Here is a 23233-nt window from a genome sequence, read left to right on the forward strand (position 1 = left end):
GGAATGGCTTTTGAGAACCCTGAGTCTACTCCACAGAATGATAAATTTTAAGAGGAGGATATTACTGGAGAATCTAAGAATTATAATAATAAAGAATATGGGGAAAGAAATAACTAGATTCTGTTCTATATATGTTCTCAGTATTCATCTCTAAGGAAAATTTAGACAATTGATTAATAGATTAACTCAACCAGTTACTTAGCAGCAGCACCTAAATCGAAAATACAACATATAGGAAGAAATAAACATCTTCTAGAAAAGGAGTTATTAATCTTTTTCTATGTTATGGATACTTTCAGATATATGCCAAAGTCTATATACTCTTCTGAATAATATTTGTAAATACACAAAATAAAATTCAGATAATTACAAAGAAACCAGTTATAAAATATAATTATCAAAATATTAAAAAATCCTAGATCATGGACCTCAGTTTAAGAACACCTGCAAAGGACAAGATTTTCAAAATCAATAATATAAAATCACAGCATGCATCATATAAACATTTTAAATATTTTCAAAAAGATGAAACTATTAAACCTATAATTGCCAGATTGAAGGCTAATATAATTCTCACCTAAAAAAATATGCTTCTTCACTGTCATAATGCCCTGGTGTCAATTTGAGTGAGGGATAATCAGTAACTAATGGCTTCACCATGAATAAGCCCATTGCTAAAGCTACAAAGAGAACAGGCAGCATCAGATCTGACAATGTGCCTTTCCAGCCCCTTCTGGTGTGGTGAAACCTCTTCATGAGTAGAGCAGCCATCTGTGTGAAAAGCAGTTTGCCTCCTCTATTGGACTTTGACTTCCACTGAGAATCATCTGCAAGAGAAAAGTGCAAGAAAAATTCAGGATGTAACTACAAATGGAAACAAAACTCCTCCCTGACACTTTGTTTATTCCTTTGGTTTAGTCTTAACAACCCTACTGTTTTAAGATCAAATCAGAGCAAGTATGAACAGAACAGTAAAAATTTGCAGCTATATTCAACAGAGGAATAAATATTTCATTTAAGAAAAAAACAAATAATCTCTCAAGGGTATCTGCTCATTGATGGCATGCTACCTAAGTGTTGGACTCATCCATAGATTGATATGGAGTATGTATACACATATATGTATATGTGTATATATACATGTATCCTTCACATATACATATGTGCACATGTATTTATTATACATACATGTGTATGCATGTATGTGAAAGATAAGGAGGGAAAGAAGCTATGTACTATAGAAAATGTTTGTTTCAGATTCTAGACTCTTTAAACCTAAAAACTATTCATCTAAACTTAATAACTAAGGTGAAAACAGAACCAAGAGAGATGTGGAATCAACTGTAGGTAAAACAAATGTCAATGGGGAGGCAGAATCTTTCATTTTATTACTATAGGAACTCCTGGATTAGAAAACTATACCTACTAATACATTTTGGTAGCTTTTCTTCAGTTTATGGCCTTACAAGTTTGATTAGAGCAGAGGTATTTAACATTCCCATTTAAAATATTCCCAAATATGGCAGAAAGCAGATTAAAATATACTTGGGAAATATTTAATAAAATATATTAAAATGTAATAGAACATAGATAATGTTAATATGGGGTTTTCTATGTTAACATGAAGTGAAGTGACATTCCTGACCTAGAGCACTGAATAGTTAATGTTTTTGCACATGGCCAGCATGTGTCAGAGGTAGGACTTGAACTCATGTCTTCCTGATTCCAAATGCAGCTCTTTATCCATTCTTTCATGCTCTTTGACCCTAATATATAAGTATTGATCTCAATATTTTGAATTATATTAGGAAATCAAGTGTTTTTTTTTTCTGTTCAATAGATGTTTTTGAGTTGGCAGTAAAGAAGTCATAAGATTTAGATCTAAAAGGAACATTTGAAGTCATCCTGTGCAGTATTTTCATTTTATGAATGGAGAAACTGAAGACCTTAGAGGGAAAGTGACTAGTCCTAGATCACATAGATCATAACTTTTCTAAGAAATAGTAGAACTAGGATTTGAACTTAGGCTGCACACTATTTTATTCTTTCATTTCTTGCCTCCATTTTTACCTCTTTTCTCCTCTTCCTCCATGCTTTTCTGATCCATTATAATGTCCCATACTCTTTTTTTCCCCCTGAGGCAATTAGGATTAAATGACTTGCCCAGGGTCACACAACTAGTTAAGTGTCTGAGACCAGATTGGAACTCAAGTTCTCCTGACTTCAGGGCTGATACTCTATCCACTGTAATACATAGCTGCCCATATTGATCCCATACTCTGAAACAGAACTCTGTAGCCATTAAAGAAGCTTAAGGGTCTCAAGTACAATTCCTGTTAATCAACTAACATAGAAGTTTAAGATCACTGAGATTTTTTATCAGAAAAAAGTATGATAATATTATATCTATTTTTCTTAAGTCAGTCTCTAAGAAAAATAACTAAAGAAATTAATATCCCTTAACTTTGACAAATCCAAAAAGTACAAAATTTAAGGCAAAGAATGAGTTGGTGCTTTTAATTAAGAGAGCAGGAATTTCCCACTAGTGTGATTTGATTTCTGTCGTGCTACCACACCCACACACACACACACACACACACACGCACGCACCCCAAACTTGGTTATGATCTAGCTGTTACCTTTTCTTTAAATCATCATTCCTGGAGGCACAGATGAGCTATGTGTAATAAACTAATTTGGAATTTTGTTTTGCATGATTCCCTAAGTCCAACCTATATTAAATTGCTTGTCTTTTCAATGTGGAGGAAGAAGTGAAAGGAAGAAGAAAGAGGATCTAGAACAAAAAAAAAAAAAACTGTTTTACATTTAATGGGGAAAATAAAATATTAAATAAGTAAAAAAGAGAAATTACAATAAATATTTTCCATAAGAGAATTAAAATCCTGATAAGTGTGTTGGGGGAAAAGAATGTTAGTAATACCTGATATAGAAATTTTTTGTTTTATATTCATTGACATGAATTATTTTAAGTTAAATTCACTATTGATATTCAGTATGATGTTTTCAATAAAATACTGAAGTTCTTTAAAAGAATTGAAGATAGATAATACAGTTTATTTGAAATTCACTGAATAAACTTATCTAAAAACACAAAGTAAAATAAAGAAAGTAATTTAATATAATTCAAACAAACAAAAATAAAACGAAATTCCAACCTTGCTCCTTTAAGTTACGTAGGTGTCCAAAAGAAAGGAAGGAACAAAGGAAGGAAGGAAGGAACAAAGGAAGGAAGGAAGGAAGACAGAAAAAAAGAATTCCGACCTCATAGCTTCAGAAATAATAGGAAGACAGGAGCAGAACCTCTTGGCCCCAAATATATTAGTCAACCATGGAGAGGAAAACGGAAGGTCCAAGTGGTAAAGATTCCCAAACACCTATAGCTATCTTAAATCCACCATACCCCTAAACTGAGCTAATTATCTTTCTTCCCAAACCCTGTCATCTTCCTAATTTCCTAATTGCTATTCAGAATACCATCTACTCAATAACCAGCTTCCAAAACTAGGTTTCATTCCCCACTCTTCATTCTATATCATTTATTATATATAGATATTACATATATAAAAATATATATACTCTTCATCCTATCTCATTTACTATACACACACACATACAAACACACACACACACACACACACACACACACACACACACACAACCAATAACACTCTCCCCCACTTCAGCTCTGCTCTTCTTTTTAAGCACAGTACAAAGTCTTTTACATTTGCCCTTGATGCTCATATTTAAACATTCCATCAACATGTTCTCCTTTACCAAGGAGAGGCATAAGTCCTAAGCAATGGCCTTATTAGCCCTTTAAATTCATCAGGATAATCTGGTTGTTCTGATCAATCCTCTGCACAAGGTCAAAGTCATTAACAAGTGGTTTTATAATTTTTGAGTAACTCATAACATAAAACTTGGACTATTTCCTTGAAACAATATGATGGTCAGGATAAATTTGGAATTATAATTATGAATATGGCTAAAATCTATAATTATAATTGTGATCATAAGTCAAATAAGTCAACTTTTATCAATTAGTTCAGTGTTTTAATTTTATATGCTTAATTATTCATGAAAACATTTCTATGAATTCTAAGCATAAAAATTTAATAGAGGACTGATTCAGTATCATAAATTCTGCTATTCTTTTCCTATTTACATTTATGACAAGTTAAAGTTAATATATTTAGGAGGCAAATTATATTCTTTGCCCCCCCAATAAGATGCTTGCATTTTCCTATAAAATACTTTAAAGAAAATATGTCAGACATCCACTAAAATTGAGAATAAACATTAATCACTATACACTTGAATTCAGCATGAAATTTGTTAATATTCATCTGTGAAAAAAAAGAGTGATCCCGATACAGTCAAACAGTACTCATCTTTTATGCCCTTGGACCTTTTCCTCCATATTCTCTATTATAAACTAATCACATAATAGCCATTTTTGCCATATATAATAGCTTATAGACATATGCAAACACATATATGCATGATTATATAGAGACATATATAATAATAACAAGAATACCAAGAATTTATATAGTGTCTTCTATGTGCCTGGAAATATGCTAAGAACTTTATAAATATTATCTCATTTGATGCTGACAATAACCCTGGGAAGTAAGTGTTATTTTTGTTTTATGGTTGATGAAACTGGGGCAAATAAAGATTAAACAACTTGTTCAAAAATCACAGTTAATAAGTCTTTGGGGTCAGATTTGAATTAAGGTCTTCTTGACTTCAGGATCAGCACTCTAGCCATAATACCATTCTCCCATAAATATATATCTATTACCCACAAGTTGGTAGTACTAGAATCCAGTTTCCTGACTCAAAAATTAGTGTTTTTTAACTGTACCAATACAATGCCCAACTCCAATGTGTTGTTTTGGAACACAAACCTCCATACTTGAAAAATATACCAGAAGATTGAAAGCTTTGGATCACAAAGTGGAAAGAATTAAATATGGCCCTGAGTTCAGATTTGATTTACTATTTGAGGTCTAGTCAATAAAAAATGAAAATGTTTAACAAAAAAAGGTTAACCGACAAATGATAAATTGTTCTGGCTATGTTAACCAATGAAATAGAAAAAAAAAAAAGACACAATTGCATCTCTCTTGTTTAAAGGGCTCTCTTTTGTTCCTTCCATGACAGTGGCAGAATAAGAAAAAGAGAATGGAGGACAAAGGCAAATGTGTGTGTGTGTGTGTGTGTGTGTGTGTGTGTGTGTGTGTGTGTGTGTGTATAAAATTAGTGGAGCTAACCAAGGTGGGCAGAGGTTTGAGACAATGGAATTAAACATGAAAAAATCACTACTCCATTCAAACTCTTTAACTTCGCAATTCCAGTAGAGACCATACAAGAAAGAAAAAATAATAATGGAAAGAAAGAAAGCATGAAGCTTTTTAGTTTATTCCCAAATCACTTTAGTAGAAAAAGTATTTCTTGGATTTAGACAGCTAACCTTGATCACTCCAAAAATATCTATAAATGAAAAATTATAAAACATAAAAAAATGGAAAAAATGTACTGGTAATTCTACCACAACTTATTTACGCTAACAATAAGTGCAACAACCACATTTGCATTCTACAACTTTAGCAGCTAATGTTCTATAAAAAGATATAGATCTAATGAATTTCTATTCTTTGTCAAATCTTTGTGGGCATAGTCTATGAAATGCATTTCAGTTGATAAAATAATGAAAAGGGATCAAGCAGATTTTGTATATTACTTTCTACAGCAGATCATAAAATCATCCTTTTATTCCTTCAGGATTTTAACAGAAATCTACAGACTAAGGCAAAAACAAAAATATTGAGTGTATTCCCCAAAAAGCAGCAAAAGAAGAAAGGGAAACCAGATAGAAGAAGTAGAGAGGTCTGAAAAATATTTATGGATTCTAGAAAAAGGGATGAAAGTTTAAAATTTAAAAAAAAATCCTAAATTAGAATCGAAAAAGAAAAGTTCAAGAGGAAAAGAAACAAATAGTTAGAAAGCTATGGTAACTAAGAAAAGTTAAAATTGAATACAATGAAATATTAGAGGAGATTGGTTTTGTAGGGAAAGTAGATGAAATAAATAGAAATTGGGCAAGATTATTTTAATTATTAAAAGATGAGGCATGATTGTAATATCCATGATAGATCTAAAGATTGGACTTCAGTTGTTGGGTTGTTTTCATTATTACTATATCCAATGAGATTCTGCTAGGATTTAACAAAGGCAAGAGATTAGGATGCAACAAATATAGAAAATTGCAAAACTCAATGATCACTAACTATTCCCTGCTACAAACCTTATCTCATTAAAACACTCTCTTAGGGATAGTCTTTAACTGCAAAGCATTTAACAGCATTAGGAGCACCTTTATAAAATGCAAAATTAAATGTAATAAAAAGAACAATAGTAAAATTGTGTTGGGTTAAGTAGGCAAGCAGAAAGCAGACAGCTCAATGGCTATTTCAGTATTCAAAAATATTAACATAACTAGAGGAAAAACTTTCAGTATGTTGAATACAAGTTTGTTGGATGCTTTAAGGGAAAATATGAGGAGGATTTGGACTTTTTAAGTAGGTGTGGAAGGGTTGTGATTTGCACCAACAGAAAGAGTCCTTATACCAACTTAGATTTGCCTAAATATAAAAGTAATAAAATTAAAGCAAATATCCAGAATCAATATTATGCTAATTCAAATATTTAGATATTTCAGAGGTATTAAAAGTTAGGATCAAATTATTTACCTATATCCCATTCTCACAAAATCAATGCATAAATTAATAAAATTTTCTTCAGCGAATACTGTTCACTTCAGTGTTAGAAATTCAAAAACTGAGCAATCTCTGTCTTCAAGCAACTTACTTTTGATTTTTTAAAATGCACTTAATTATGTTGTTAAAGAGGAATGTGGACTTAGAGATTTCGAGCAGAATTCCATCTAGTTAAACCTTCTCATTTTGATGATGGGAATATTGAGACCTATGCTAGATTAAAGAGTTTTTTTTTCTAAATTACACAGGTTCTGAGAAGCAAAGCCAGGATTTAAAATCATGTCCTTTGATCTGAATTCAGGATTTTTTCTGCTGTACCATGTACCTACAGCTTTACTTCAAAATCTTCTTTCTATCTGTTAATTTTCTTTAGAATAGGTATCCTATCCTCCATCAACCTACATATTACCAAATCTCAATGAAAATATAAACATGAAAAATATGGTATAAAAAAAACATTTCTTACATCAATAGCAAATTGTCATAGGCATAATATAATATCTATGAAAAGAAAATTTTTAAAAATGTTTCATATGACAATTTTTTAAATCCTAGAGGCAAAAAAATTTAATAAAAAATAAAAAGGGGTTTACATTCTCCTAAATTGTTCAGTGTTCCTTATTGCTCTATTTTTCTGAGCCCCAAAATGTGACATATAGATTGTGACAGATCTGCCAATGTGTTATAATACACTAAATATATTTGCTCATAGTTTGTCTGCAAAAATAAAATAACCAGTTAAAAAAGCAATTTTCCAGGTATCATGAAACCCAGGTTTTCAGTGGATGTACTGTTTATTTGTCATTGATTTGAGCCTTTGAAAAGTACTGTAATTACAGCATCCAAAATGTTAAAACACCCACTGTGTATGGCTTTTAAGAATGAAGCTTTGGAGTAGGGCCAATCCTATATGTTGGTGTAATAGTTAGACCCATGTGGTTAAAGGTGATGAAATGCCCACGTGTTTAGAAGTAGCTTAGAGAAGCAGCATGATGGAGAGAAAATCATAATAAAAGAATCATGAGACCTAGATTAGATTTCATGCTGGCTCTGTGCTAACCAGCTGTGTGACCTTATACCAGTCACATCACCTCTCTAACACTCAAATCCCTCAACTATAAAATAAGGTTTTAATATAGTATTTGTAGAATCCATTCCAATTTAAAAATTCTTGTAAAAATTAGAAAGTTTTAATCTTCACAATAAAATGAATTGGAGAAAATTTAGTTTATATTCTTGAATATAAGCATACAAATAATATTATTGATGATATTCTTCTATCATTCCTTTATCAGAAAAATTAATTGTGTAGAATAAGTAATCCATAAAATTCTAATAATCTTTATATTATATTTATTATTTAATTATATTTTAAATTATATTATTTGACACCTTTGTGGGACAATACGTTATTACCAGGCCATCTCCCTTAAATGCAAAAATACAAATATAAAACATAGTGGAAGTCAGAAAAAATTAATCCCAGGCAACCTCAATGGGGCCTTCATTTTTGCTCAGCAAATCTCCTATGATGGCATCAGCTCACTTCAAAAGTTCCACAAACATTTACTATGTCCAAGACATCAAGCCAGCCAGTGGAGAATATGAATACAAAAAAATCAAGCCTTCAATGAGCTTACAATCTACTGGAGAATTCAGCATGTACAAGAATAATCTTAACATAAAGCATGAAGAATGCAAAAATGAATTTTCAACCCTCCCCCAAAGTTACCATCCTGCATCTCTCTCTTTTTCCTTCACTGTCAAATTTCTAGAAATGTCATCTATCATCAATGACTCCACTTCCTATCAATCATTCATGCTCCAATCAATCAATGTTTTCAGCATTCTAACATAAGATGCTTGATGTGACCTCAAAAATAATTTAGTGTAATTATCTTATTTTGCTTACAAGGAAACTGAGGCTCATGAAGATTACATGACTTAAAAAGATGAAACAGTTCATAAGAAAGATTTCAACCCAGACTCTTTGGCTCCAAACCCAGCATTTTTTGAACCATAATGCACCAGCCTTAATTCCTGTGACCTCTAAGTTACAGAGTGATATTGTGAACCACTTTTTTTCTTGTGAAAGCAGTATTATCTATTGCATTATATTATATATAGCTTTGTTAGAATGAAGGAATAATTATTATTTTCACTAATTTCTATCTGAAGTTGTTTCAAAGTGAGGGCAAATGAATGGCATGAGGTCTAAATAAAGAAAATCCTATACTCACTAGGTCACTCTACCTCCCAGAGACCACAAGAGAGAGAAAGGCAGCAGGTGTCATGAGCAAAAAGTCTGGTAATTAGCTGCAACTGCCAGGCACAGATCTCCAACCTGAGGCTCCCTAAAGTGTCTATCTTGATCTTCTCACACTTAGCAGACCTTCTAAGGGCCACAACTGCATATTTTGAAACAGCAGCATAAGAACTTTCAATATGGGACTAAAATTGCCATGGTCTTCCTTTATAGCTTCCTTTTTGAAAATTAAAAACTTGTACAGACAGAAGGAAAACTAGAAATTTCTGTATTTCAGGAGAATGGCCAGAGAATAAATAATAAAAGGTTGGGTCATGAAACAATTATTGTTCTATACTGCAAGAAATGTTCCCTGTTTCTTTAAAGATTCCAAGTTTTGTTTAGCTAATTAACTCAAACAATACCACCACCCCCCATTCCCAAGATTATAGAAACAGGTTTGTGACTATAGATAGAAAAGCAAAATTAAATAGTAAGATTAAATGGTAAAATAGTGAGATTACTGAAGAGATTAAGATTTGCATCTCACTTCTATGACTTTACTACCTGTGTGGTATCTTACAAATTACCTCTCTGACACAGTTTTTTTCATCTATCAAATGAGAAAATTTTACTAGATAATTCCTTCCATTTCTACTAAATCCTATGATTTTAACTTTACTGCTGACTACAACAAAGCTTTAAGAAATGAGTTACAGGGGAAATTCATCCGGATTTCTAACACTATTTGGTCATTATCACAAGTCAGTTTGACAGAACCAATAAAGCTAACAGAAAAGTATTTTATTAAATTATCATTGATTGTTCACTCTTACTTGGGGGGAAATATATATATATAGTGTATATATATTCTTGCCATTTTCCAAATAAATCAAATACTAATTCATTTACTTAAATATTACTGGCAATAGCCTAAAATGTTTTCTTCCCAGGTTTGGGAGATTTACAAATCCTTTAAAAACAGAAATTATATTTGCTAAATTCAATTTATACTGCATTGTGAATATTTGAAATGATATGAGTTTAATAAGTTTTGATAAATATGTATTAGTTACTTGATACAACTTTTGTATTTCATATGTTTTAAAGTGTGATAATATTCAATTTTAATGATCAAAAATTTAATCTATTATCTTCTGATTAGCTTATTCTGGTTACTCTAATCCACATTTTGTTGAAAATGAATTTTTCCCCCAGTCCCCCAGAATATTTTTCATTACTATTCTCCTATGCTTGCCAGGAATGGTTGCTGGGTGGAAGTTGTCAAGGTCAAGTGTACTGTCCAAGTCTATTTTTGTTCTATTATGCTTTAATAAATTGTATTTGAGCAATTCTCCCTGTAGTGTGCTCTCTGTTGTTTGGATCTAATATGGAAAACAAACCTTCTTTGACATATAGAATTAGCAGAAGCTAGCTCTCCTTAAAAGCAAAAGAATTTGTGAAGTTTGAAAGGAAAAGGGAAGTTGGAGGAAGAGATCTGATGTTGATTTTATTAAAATAATAAATCACATGTGTAGCTATAAATAATAAAATCATATGTGTATATATATATATGAACATGGGAACTGTGCTGTTTAAATATGGGGATAGGGACTGTGTTTATGATTTCAATGATATAAGAGACAATCAAGTGAAGAAACTATTTACTAATGCAGACCTTCTCTGAAACATAGTCTTCTATAGTTGTTCAGAGGACTAAGATGCTATCTAATTTGCCCAGGGTCTTGGGCAATATATAATAATATTTTATTAATATATACTAAAAATAGGATTCAAACTATTTTTTGTTTCAGCAATACCTTTACATGTATTATCCCATGCTATCTAGAGAGAGAAAGAGCATTATGGCAGTAAAATGTATGATTTTTGTAGTACCTGCACTCATCCCACAAAAAAGTTAATTAATTAATCATACATAATATTGTTCAATATTATCAAAGATAAGAAGCAATTAGAAGTGAAGTTAATTTAATTTTAACAAAATAAATTTTTATACTTTAAAAAAGCTAACTATTCATAAATTAAATTTGAGTATTTAAAATTTAATTTTAGCTTGCATGCCTTGATACTTTGGCCTTGTTTCACAAAGGGAATTAATTACAAAAGGGAAAGTATAGTGTTTTCCGTATGAGTAGAGAGAAGGAAATATGGTTTTCTAAGCTTATACTGAATTTGTTTCCATTGCTATGGGTCACATACTGAAGGAACTCAGGTATCACAAAACAAGAGAAAAAAAAGAAAAAAGAAAATGTTACCTGATAACATAATCTTCTATGGTCATAGATTCATTGGTATATAGAGAAAAAGGAGGGATTACATATATATATATATATGCATATATATATATATATATGTATATATATATATGCTTATGTGCCTGCATATATACACACGTGTGTATGTCCAAACAATGTAGAGAGAGATTTTAAAAAGCAAGTATCTCATACAAATGAGATAAAAAAAGAAAGAAAAATAGATATAAAAGAAGCTAATGGGGAGAGAAGGAGTGATACTGAAATCTTACCATCATTGGGAGTGGGTTAAAGAAGAAAAAAATACACATATGTATTTATGTATGAAAGTCTTCTAAATTCAGAAAAAAATAAGAGAACAAGGGGATGAGCAAGAGATAAGGAAAGGATTCTTGAAGGGTGGGTAGGTTAAGTAATAGGAAGGCCACTTTTTTTTTTAAGTTCCAAATCACTAATAGAAAAATTTTAAATAAAGCAGCTCAGATTGTATCACACACCTATCAGGTTACAGAATTGACCAAAAAGGAAAATGATAAACATTGGAGTGGCTGTGCTAACAGTAATTCAATATTAGTATAACTGTGAATTGGTCCAGCCATTCTGGAAAACAACTTGGAACCATTCTCAACAAGTTACAAACCTGTGAATACCCTTTAACCCAGAAATAATATTGCCAGGCCTATTTTCTAAAGAAAGAGGGAACCAAATGTACAAAAATATTTAGAGCTACACTTTTTGTGACAGCAAATAACAATACTAAGGGTAGGGGGGAAGTTTCCATCAACTGTGGAATTACTGGAGAAATTGTGTCATAAGACTGTAATAAAATATTAAATGATGAACAATTTTTCAAGACTGAAGCACTTTGATCAATTCAGTGACTGACCATGATTATAGAGCACTGATGATGAAGCATACTTTCTACCTTCTGACATAGTGGTAAAGAATTGAAGATACAAAATAAGACATGTAATTTTAGGACATGACAAAATTTAGAATTTGTTTTGATCTTTCTAAATAGATATATTTATTACAACATTTGGGTTTTTTTTTTTTCTAATGAGAATGCAGGAAAAAAAATTGTTAATAAAAACAAAATTACATACAAAAGAAAAAAATGTGTTCAATATCAAATTGGTGAAAATAAGTGAATACAGATAAAGGACCTAATTCATATTATAAGTTATTTAACATGTAATAATTATAAAGGTTATTTATAGTCAACAAATTTTATTTTATATCAGTTAATTAGCATCCCATTGAATGAGGTTTTAGACTTAGAAGATTTGGCAGCTGATCAGATATGTGGAGTAAAGAACAAAGAGAAGTCAAAAAGAAAAAGTGATGCAAATTTAGATGATTAAAAGAATGGAGGTACTCTTTGACAGTAACAGGAAGCTTGGAAGTAGGATGTGTTTGAGCATAGGGAAGATAAAGAGAGAAATAAGAAACTTGGTTTGAGACTATGTTGTCTTTGAGGTATTAATGGGACACTAAATTCAAATTGTAACAGTTATGAGAGATTCCAGATCTATACAGAGGTTTGGGAGTCACCTTTAAAAATCTATCAGTTATACAAAAGAGAGCACAGGAGATCAAGGAAAAAGAATATAGAGGAAAATAATCAATTCAATAATTAATAATACACAATAAGCTAACCACTTTTCTCTAGAATGTGGTACATACATAATTTTATGGAAAATATATAACCATGACTTCCCGGGGTGGAGCCAAAATGGCAGAGAGCAGGCAGGACTCTCTGTAACCTCTTGTAACCTCTCAAACCAATAGCAGATTAAACCTCTAAACTGGTTTTGAAATCAAAGAATTCACAAATATCTGGAGTACAACATATTTCTAGAAGAAGATACCTTTGAACAACTTCAGGTCTGTTTCAAATGTACAGTGGGACAGTCTGCCAAGCCCAGACCACAGAACAGGGAGACAGGGCAAAAAGCTGAGGCCAGGAGTCAGAGCATTGCAGTTCTACGCACCTGGGAATCTTCTGTGAGCTTCTTAGGTTACTCTGTCCTCCTTGCAAATAGGTGGTTTGGTAGATTTGCTACCAAAGGCAAATTGTAAACCACTGAGAACCGGGAAAATACCAGATCTAACCGCCATTACCTAGCACCAGAAATCAAATTAAAGCAGCTATCCCTCTTTTGCATTGAACAAACCACAAGCCTTAAAAAAAAATAAAGAAAGAAATAATAACAAACAAAAAAGAACCCTCATCATAGACAGATTTTATGGAAAGAGAAAAGAGCAGAGCTCAAATCTTGAGGTTTCTAAAGACAAAACAACTCCAGAAGAAGCCCCAATGAGAGGCATGAGCTGATCCCCATTTCACAAGGCTTTCTTCAAAGATTGCATAAAGGATCTTAAAAGAGAATTAGAAGAAAAATTAAAAGAAAAATGGGGAAATGAAATGAGATCATTGCAAGAAGGAATGGAAAAATGGAAAAAGAATGCAGTAAACAAAAATATTTAATTGGTCAATTGCAAAAGGAGCTAAAAAAGGTAACGGAAGAAAATAATACACTAAAAATTTGAACAAATGGAGATGAATGACTCAATAAGACTTCAAGAATCAGTCAAACAAAAAAAAAGAAAAAAGAAAAATTAGAAGGTAATATGAAATATCACCTAGGAAAAACAACTGACCTGAAAAACAGATATAGGAAAGACAATCAGAGGATTATTGGGTTTACAGAAAGCCATGATGAAAAGAAAGAACCTAAACCTTATCTTACAGGAAATCATAAAAGAAAATTGCCCTGATATTTAGAATGAGAAGGTAAAATAGCCATCAGAAGAATTCACCAATCACCCCCTGAAAAGACCCCAAAATTAAACCCCCAAGGAATATTTTAGCTAAATTTCAGAATTGCCATACCAAGGAAAAGATATTACAAGCAGACAGAAAGAAACAATTTAAATACTGAGGAGCCACAATTAGGATTACCCAGCACCTAAAAGCTTCCATTTTAAAGGATCAAAGGTGCTAGAATCCGATATTCTGAAAAGCAAAAGTACTGGGATTATAGCCAAAAATAAACTATCCAGGTAAAATGAGCATTATCTTTCGGGAAAGATGGATATTCAATGAAATAGGTGAATTTTACCTATTCCTAATGAAAAGACCAGGACTGAACAAAAAATTTGATCTCCAAACACAGAACTCAAGAGAAACAAAAAAAGGTAAAAAGGAAAGAACTCTTAAGAACTATATTTCTGTTATGGATATACTTAGAGAATGCAGGTATACTGTGATTTTATTATGATAATATGAAAAAGAAACTAGAGATGGAAAGGGGATCATAGTGGAAGAAAAGGAAAAAGGAGGCAAAATAAGAGAAATTACATCTCACAAAGAGGCAAAGAAAACTATTAGATTTGAGAGAAAGAAGGGAGTGTATGAGCATTGTATGAAATTTTACTCTCATCAGATTTGACTCAAAATAAGAATATCAGACATATTTGGTTTCATAAAGGAATTTTTTTACCTTACAAAGGTAAAGAAAGGAGGGGGGGAAGAAAAGGAAAGACTAATAGAAGGGAAAACAGAAGAATTAGGAGAAAGGTATAAAAATGGGGAAGGGCTCTAAAAGGAAAGGACTGTTTGGGGGAGGTGGTCAACAAAAGCAAAATACTGGGGAGGAGGGAAGGGGAATAGGAAAGAAGAAAGCATAATCTAGGGTAAATAAGATGGCAGGAAATACAGAATTAGTTATTTTAACTGTCAATGTGAATAGGATGAACTCCCCCATAAAATGGAAGTGGATAGCAGAGTGGATTAAAAACCAGAATTCTACAATATGTTGTTTACAAGAAACACATTTAGTGATATAGACAGAGTGAAGGTAAAAGGCTGGAGGAGAATTTACTATGCTTCAGCTGAAGAAAAGAAGAAGAAGAAAAAAAAAAAAAAAAAAACAGGGGTAGCAAGCCTAATCTCAGATCAAGTAAAAGCAAAGATAGGTCTAATTAAAAGAGATAAGGAAGGAAACTATATCTTACTAAAGAATACCATAGATAATGAAGCAATATCAATACTAAACATATGTGCACCAAGTAGTATAGCATGGAAATTCCTAGAGGAGAAGTTAAGAGAGATGCAAGAAGAAATACACAGCAAAACTATACTAGTGGGAGATCTCAACCTTGTTCTCTCAGAACTAGATAAATCAAATCACAAAATAAATAAAAAAGAAGTTAAGGTAAACAAAATGTTAGAACTTTTAGGTATGAGAGATCTTTGGAGAAAGTTAAATGGAGGTAGAAAGGAGTTTACTTTTTTCTTAGTGGTTCATTTAACTTATACAAAAATTGACCATGTGTTAGGGCATAAAAACCTCAAAATCAAATGTAGAAAGGCAGAAATAGTAAATGCAGGGTTTATTTTTCAGATCATGATGCAATAAAAATTACATGCAATGTAAGGACAGGAGAAAATAGACCAAAAAGTAATTGGAAACTAAATAATCTCATCCTAAAGAATGAATGGGTGAAATAGCAAATCATAGACACAATAATTTTATCCAAGAGAATGACAGTAATAACACAACATACCAAAATTTGTAGGATGCAGTCAAAGCAGTAATTAGAGGAAATTTTATATCTCTAGATCCTTACTTGCATAAAATAGAGAAAGAGAAAAATCAATGAATTGGGCTTGCAACTAAAAAAGCTAGAAAAAGAACAAATTTAAAACTCCCAATCAAATACCAAACTCAAAATTCTAAAAATAAAAGGAGAGATTAATAAAATTGAAGTTAAAATACTATTGAATTAGTGAATAAAATTAAAAGTTGGTTTTATAAAGAAACCAACAAAATAGATAAACCTTTAGTTAATTTGATTAGAAAAAGGAAAGAGAAAAATCAAATTGTTATTTTCAAAAAATGGAAAGGGAGAACTTTCCACCAATGAAGAAGAAATTAGAGCATTAATCAGAAGTTACTTTGTCCAACTTTATGCCAATAAATTTGATAACCTAAGTGAAAAGGAGAATACCTACAAAAATATAGATTGCCCAGATTAACAGAGGAGGAAATAAATTACTTAGTCCCATTTTAGAAAAAAAAAAGTATAATAAGTTATTAATCACCTCCCTAAGAAAAAATCCCCTGATGGATTTACATGTGAATTCTACCAAACATTTAAAGAACAATTAACAACAATACAATATAAACTATTTGGAAAAAAAGACTCCTACCAAATTCCTTTTATGACACAGACATGGTATTAATATCTAAACCAGGTAGGACAAAAACATAAAAAAAAATATAGACTAATCTCCCTAATGAACATTGATGCAAAAATCTTAAATAAAATATTAGCAAAGAGATTACAGAAAACTATTCCTAGGATAATACACCATGACCAAGTAGGATTTATACCAGGAATGCAGAGCTGGTTCAATATTAGGAAAAACTATTAGCATAATTGATTATATCAATAACCAAATTACCAAAACCCATATGATTATCTCAATAGATGCAAAAAAAAAGCATTTGATATAATCCAACACCCATTCTTATTAAAAACACTATAGAGTATAGGAATAAATGGACTTTTTCCTTAAAATAGTTAGTAGCATCTATTTAAAACAATCAGCAAGCATCATATGTAATAGGTATAAATTGGAACCATTCCCAATAAGATCAAGGATAAAACAAGGTTGCCTACTATCACCATTACTATATTGTATTAGAAATGCTAGATTTGACAATAAGCAAAGAAAAAGAAATTTTAAAAATTAGAGTAAAGTAATGAGGAAACCAAATTGTCACTCTTTGTATATATGATGATATACTTAGAGAACCCTAGAGAATCAACTAAAAAACTAGTAGAAGTAATCCACAACTCTAGCAAAGTTACAGGATACAAAATAAATCCACATAAATCATCACCATTCTTATACATCATCAACAAAATCCAACAGCAAGAGATACAAAGAGAAATTCCACTTAAAATAACTGACAATAGGATAAAATATTTGGGAATCTATCTGCTAAGGGAAAGTCAGGAACTATACAAGCAAAACCTCAAAACAATTTCTACACAAATAAAGTCAGACCTAAACAATTAAAAAAACATCAAGTGCTCCTATTCAAGAGCACTTTGATAAACCCAAAAACTCAAGCTTTTGTGACACAAATTCACTATTTGACAAAAACTACTGGGAAAATTGGAAACTAGTATGGCAGAAACTAGGCATTGACCCATATTTAATACCATATACCAAAATAAGGTTGAAAGGGGTTCATGATATAGACATAAAGAATGATATTATAAGCAAATTAGAAGAACATAGCATAGTTTATTTACCTCTCCAGTCTGTGAAAGAGGAAGGAATTTGTGACCAACGAAGAACTAGAGATCATTATTGGTCACATATTGACTCTCAGGAAAAGATAATGATGAATGTTGGAGAGGATGTGAGAAAACAGGGACACTCATACATTGTTGGTAGAATTATGAACAGATCCAAACATTCTGGAGAGCAGTTTAGAACTAGGCTCAAAAAGTTATCAAACTGTTCATACCCTTTGACCCATCTGTGTTTCTACTTAGCTTATATCCCACAGAGATCTTAAAGGAAGGAAAGGGACTTGTATGTGCCAAAATGTTTGTGGCAGCCCTATTTGTAGTAGCAAGAAACTGAAAACTGAATGGATGCCCATCAGTTGGAGAATGGCTGAATAAATCATGGTATATGAATGTTATGGAATATTATTGTTCTGTAATAAACAACCAAAAGAATGATTTCAGAGAGGCCTGAAGAGACTTGCATGAACTGATGCTAAGTGAAATAAGCAGAACCAGGAGATGATTATACATGGCAACAACAAGACTGTAAAAGGATAAATTCTGATGGACCGGGCTCTCCTCAACAATGAGATGATTCAAACGAATTCCAGTTGTTCAGTGATGAAGAGAGCCATTTAGGCTCAGAGAGAGTTCTGTGAGAACTGAGTGTGGATCACAACATAGCACTGTCACGCTTTTTGTTGATGTTTCTTTGCATTTTATTTTCTTTCTCAGGTTTTTTTTTTCCCTTCTAGATTCAATTTTTCTTCTTCAGCAAGATAACTTTATATATATATATATATATATATATATATATATATATATATATATATATATATATACATACATACATATATTGGCTTTAACATATGTTTTAATATATTTAACATGTATTGGACTACTTACCATCTAGAGGAGGGAGTGGGGTAAAGGAGGGAAAAATTTGGAACAGAAAGTTTTGCAAGAGTCAATGTTGAAAAATTACCTTTGCATATGTTTTGAAAATAAAAAGCTTTAAATTAAAAAAAGAAAATATATAACCACAAAAATCTCTAATTTTATTAGGATGGGTTAGGTGGTCTTGGAGACCTTTCCAAGGTTAAAAACTTCAGCAGTCTATAGCCAACTTATCAAAGAGCCTCTCTAAACATAGCTAGACTGATGATGAAAGACAGCTCCATAATCCATGACTTTCCAATGAGGTAGAATCTTTCCACCTTTCTAGTATAGTAATTCCTTTTAACTTTAGTTCTCTGAAAACCCAGTCTCATCATTATACCAAAATAAGGCACTTGGGTAAGTGAAGGTAGGTAGGCATGATGAATATTTTGTCTAAAACACTTTAAGAAACTTTTCTACCACCTCTCCTGAACTTTCAAAGGTACCATTTTTATTTTTTTAAGAAAGATTATTTGTAGTATGTGACCAGTTTTATAAATAAGGGCAATTTCATTCCAACTTTGTCATAATGCATTCTATGCTCTTTTCCAATTTCACAATGTATATTTCAATTGATTTTCTAAATAACATTTTTCCCAGTTACTAATTTGTGATTTACATAACAAATAAACACTGTGCCTTTCAAGCCGATGTTTTATAATGGTCATTTTCAATGCTATAAACTCCTAGCTGCCCCCACCTTCTTTAATTCAACATTATTCCATTTTATATAACATTAGCTTTTATTACAACTATTATTGTACTTTTACAATATTTTTATTGTCTTTGATAAACTAAACTAAATTCAGATTACAGAGTAGTGATTTTTTTTAAATTAATAGATGAACCCCATAAAGACAGCAACCTGCCATAGTTAGCTGTTTGGTATTAAAACAACATTTAATTTACCATTTGTCAAGAAAATGTTTGTTATATTTAGCCCAAACTTACAGATTTTTGGTGAAACAATTTAAGCAATTCTCTTATAATATAAGGAATGCTGAAGGATAAATGATTCATTAGAAGCTACCAATTACCTTTGCCTGAAATTTGGCCTTAAAAATGAAATCTATCTATTAAGTGAAAACAAAAATAGAAAGGAAGATAAACCTTGAAGTTTAAAAAAAGGGTAAAGTAATGGAATAAAAATGGTATAAATCATCTCTCTGGAAGTATTATTTATTTTTAAAAGTAAAATGCAAATTTATATTTAAAATGGAAACTAAATTAAAAATAAATGAGACAAGAATATTCTCACAAAAATCAGATTCCCTATAAGACACTCATATCTCATTTAAATCCTATACTCTCTTGCTTTCCTGTTTTAGATGAAAAAAAAAAATCATACCTTCTTGTTGTCCAGAGATCAGAATAGCAATAAGTTTATAGAATCTTTCCATTAACATGAGAAAGGTATTCTGTAGATACAGTTCAAAAATTCAAGACTCTGTGATTTAATCTCTCTATTTACATCACAATACTGCAATTCCTTTGGGGATGAATTTTAAAGCCAAAAAACAAAAAGATCTTAAAAATAGATCTAGATATGTGTATATGTAATATATATTATAATATGCATGTATATTTTATATGTATTTTACATATACATATATACACACATCTGTACATGTATACAAATATAGTTTACTAGTGTTGATCTCAATACCTCCATCCTTTTGGAGACAGCTTCACAAGTTTTATAGTCAAAAACAAACATAAATAGATCAAATATGTAGGATGGAAAGTACAAGGTCCCTTCTACCTTCTTTTCTTATAATCTCTTCCTTGTCACTCTTTAATTAATATGCCTAGAAATGTATTTGGTAGCTCTCTCTTGTTATGCACAAACATCCCAGAGTCCTCTGGAAGACTGGAAGATTAGTATCATAGACAGCACACTGATGATGGAGTCAAAAGAGTACTATTCCTATTCCACACCTAATGATTATCCCCTTGGGACCTTGAGCAAGTAATTTCACTTACTTAAGCCTAAAGCTCCTCATCTGTAAAATGAGATGTTTTGACTCCATGGCCTCTTAAGTCCTTTCTAATTTAAGTTCTATAATGCTGTGTTTCTCTATCAGGTGACTAACTCCAAATTTTCATTGTGAGAAATGATGGAGCAGAGACCTGAACAAAATAACAGAGCCCATCCAGTGTCATCTTCTTTGTTCTGACAGATGTGGAAAGTACATTAAGACAGAGATGCTGAATAACAACCAATTCCAAAGCCAATTGGTTGATTAATAGCAGAATGGGGCTATTACTTATGGGTTCTGATTCTAATCTGATGTCCCAGGTCAGGAAGATATACCCAGTATAGCCCTTGTGAAACAAGGTGATTTCTTGATTTAAGGTAGATTAATTTAGAATTCATGCTATCTCTCATTGTTCTTACATTTTAACAAGACTGCTTGCTCTAACAGGTATGAAATAGAGCTGGGATCCCCACACTACACAGTGCTGAAATTCCAAATTGATTTCTAGTACATTTTAGAATCAGACTCAGACTACTAAAACAATCCTTTTAAGTACAGAGATTAAAAAATAGGTGGGAAGAATACCTAAATTCTTTTCTTCCTAGAAAATGCCATTGAATTGACATTTTGCTATTCTGCAAGATTTAACCAGGATTATTGCAGCTTTATCTGCTTCTTTGAGAGCTAGGTCAGGAAAGGGTAATTACTGTAACTTTTGAGTTCCATTTGATTATCTTCACTCCTTTGCTGTGATTCTTCTACTTCACTTGCCTCCATCAAATATGAGGGAGGGACAGTAAACTTCCTCAAATTTATCCTTCTAATAAAGGTGTTTCTTACAGGTCATTTCAATTAACCTTTTATCATTCACATATGAAGATAATTGGGTTCACCTATCAAGAGTAGAGAACATAGATTGAGCTATTTTTCTAGTCAAAGAAAAGAATTTGTACAAATCCTACTCACTTGGAATCCAAGGGCATCTATTGGATTAGAATAGTAGTCTGGAATCATTAAATAATTAAGCTAGCTATCCTATATAGAAACTACATCTGTTGGAAATCAAAATAGCAGGTATAAGGAATTTGTACAGATGTATGTGCAGGACAAGGAAATAACTCTGAGCAAGACTGGTACACATTTGTTTCAGAATATGAGCTGTAGTTGAAAAGGATGGATGATAATGTTTTTGAAAGAATGGGAATAGGAGAGCAAGCTGGTGATGCTATGACAAAATTATTTCTATATTTTAGGAATATCTGTTTGAAACTATATGGAACATTAATTGGAAAAAACAAAAAGAAGTAGGAATATAAATTAGGAGACTATTGCAATACAACAAGAAAATTTTGATGTCCCCCTAAACGATAGTAGATGCCGTGCAATTGGAGACAAGGAGATGGAAGTTATACATGTCAGAGAAGTACAATTGACAAGACTTGGCAACAGATTGAATATGAAAGTTGATGGAGAAGATAAAGGTCAGTAGGAAATCCAAGGGAGCAAACCTGAGGGACTAAGTGGACAGTAATGCTGACAATAAAACTGGATATACTGAAGATTTGAGTTTATAGGACCAAAAGTTCCAGAGGAGATATGACTTTTTATTTGGACATATTGAATCCAAGATGGCTATGGACTAAACATACGTAAATGTCCAATAACTGGTAATGGAAGGCTCAATTTCAGAATATAGAGGAGTAGATGATTTTGCCAGTATAATGTAACCTATCATGGAAGAGAAAGCACGTTTTGGTTTTTATCTGTATGTATTCATTGTCTGATATTTTACAAACCACAGAGTGGCTTCTTGATGAACATTTATTGAATTAAATTATTGAGTTAAGGAAATCAAGGAGCTATAAGATAATATTAGAATGGGTGTTAATATCAATATTTGAGAAAGAATTTTCAAAGTCAGATTAAGGTAAAAGAATGAAAAAGCTGAAAACATGATCTGTAAATTCCTGAAAGAATGAAGACTTCTATAAGGAATATTTGAATTTCATTTATCCAATGTTTCCTACTGTCTTTTGTGGAAAATAGCAATCATATTGTATAAAAAACCATATTATTTAGTTCAACTCAGCAAATACAACTGAAAAAACATCAACACAATTACTTAAACTTATCATTGTTTAACAAAAATTCTCAGGGGTGCAATGGATAAAGCACCAGCCCTGAAGTCTAGAGGACCTGAGTTCAAATCTGACCTCAGATGCTTAACACTTAATAGCTAACCCTACTTGTCTTAGAAAAAAAAGGAGAGAGAAAGATTTTTCAGATAACAGAACCTTCTCCATGTGCTATTCTGACATATATATATTTAAGTTTTCATCTATTTACTTGGTAAGTTATGGTTCTAATAAAATATTAATTCTCATTTATAAATTCAGTGTATCTTGATTTATAAAAATATTCAGTTAATCAATTAGTAATAAGATATTTTCAAGAAAATGTGAAAATCAAAATAATTTTTAATCATTGTATTATTGAAATATTCATTAATGGAAATCCCAAAAGTATCCTGAAGAGAGCAACCAGAATGATTGAATGCTTTGAGATCATCTAATATAAGAATCAACTGAGGGAACCAGAGATATTTTAGGCTGGAGAAGGAGGAAGGATATGATATTTGTCTTCCTGTTTTTGAATGGATCTCCAACAGAAAAGGGA

General features: G+C 31.6%; 1 protein-coding gene across 1 annotated transcript in view; it reads right to left on the minus strand.

Annotated features, from left to right (window-relative positions):
- Window positions 1-23233, minus strand: part of ABCA13 (ATP binding cassette subfamily A member 13) — a 551934-nt gene that overhangs the window by 255339 nt on the left and 273362 nt on the right. The window contains exon 43 of the mRNA XM_051984384.1: window positions 578-827. Coding sequence (XP_051840344.1) covers window positions 578-827 — 250 coding nt within the window. The remainder of the gene's footprint in view (window positions 1-577; window positions 828-23233) is intronic.

The sequence above is a fragment of the Antechinus flavipes genome, chromosome 1, assembly GCF_016432865.1.
Source record: "Antechinus flavipes isolate AdamAnt ecotype Samford, QLD, Australia chromosome 1, AdamAnt_v2, whole genome shotgun sequence".
NCBI classification, from domain to species: Eukaryota; Metazoa; Chordata; class Mammalia; order Dasyuromorphia; family Dasyuridae; genus Antechinus; species Antechinus flavipes.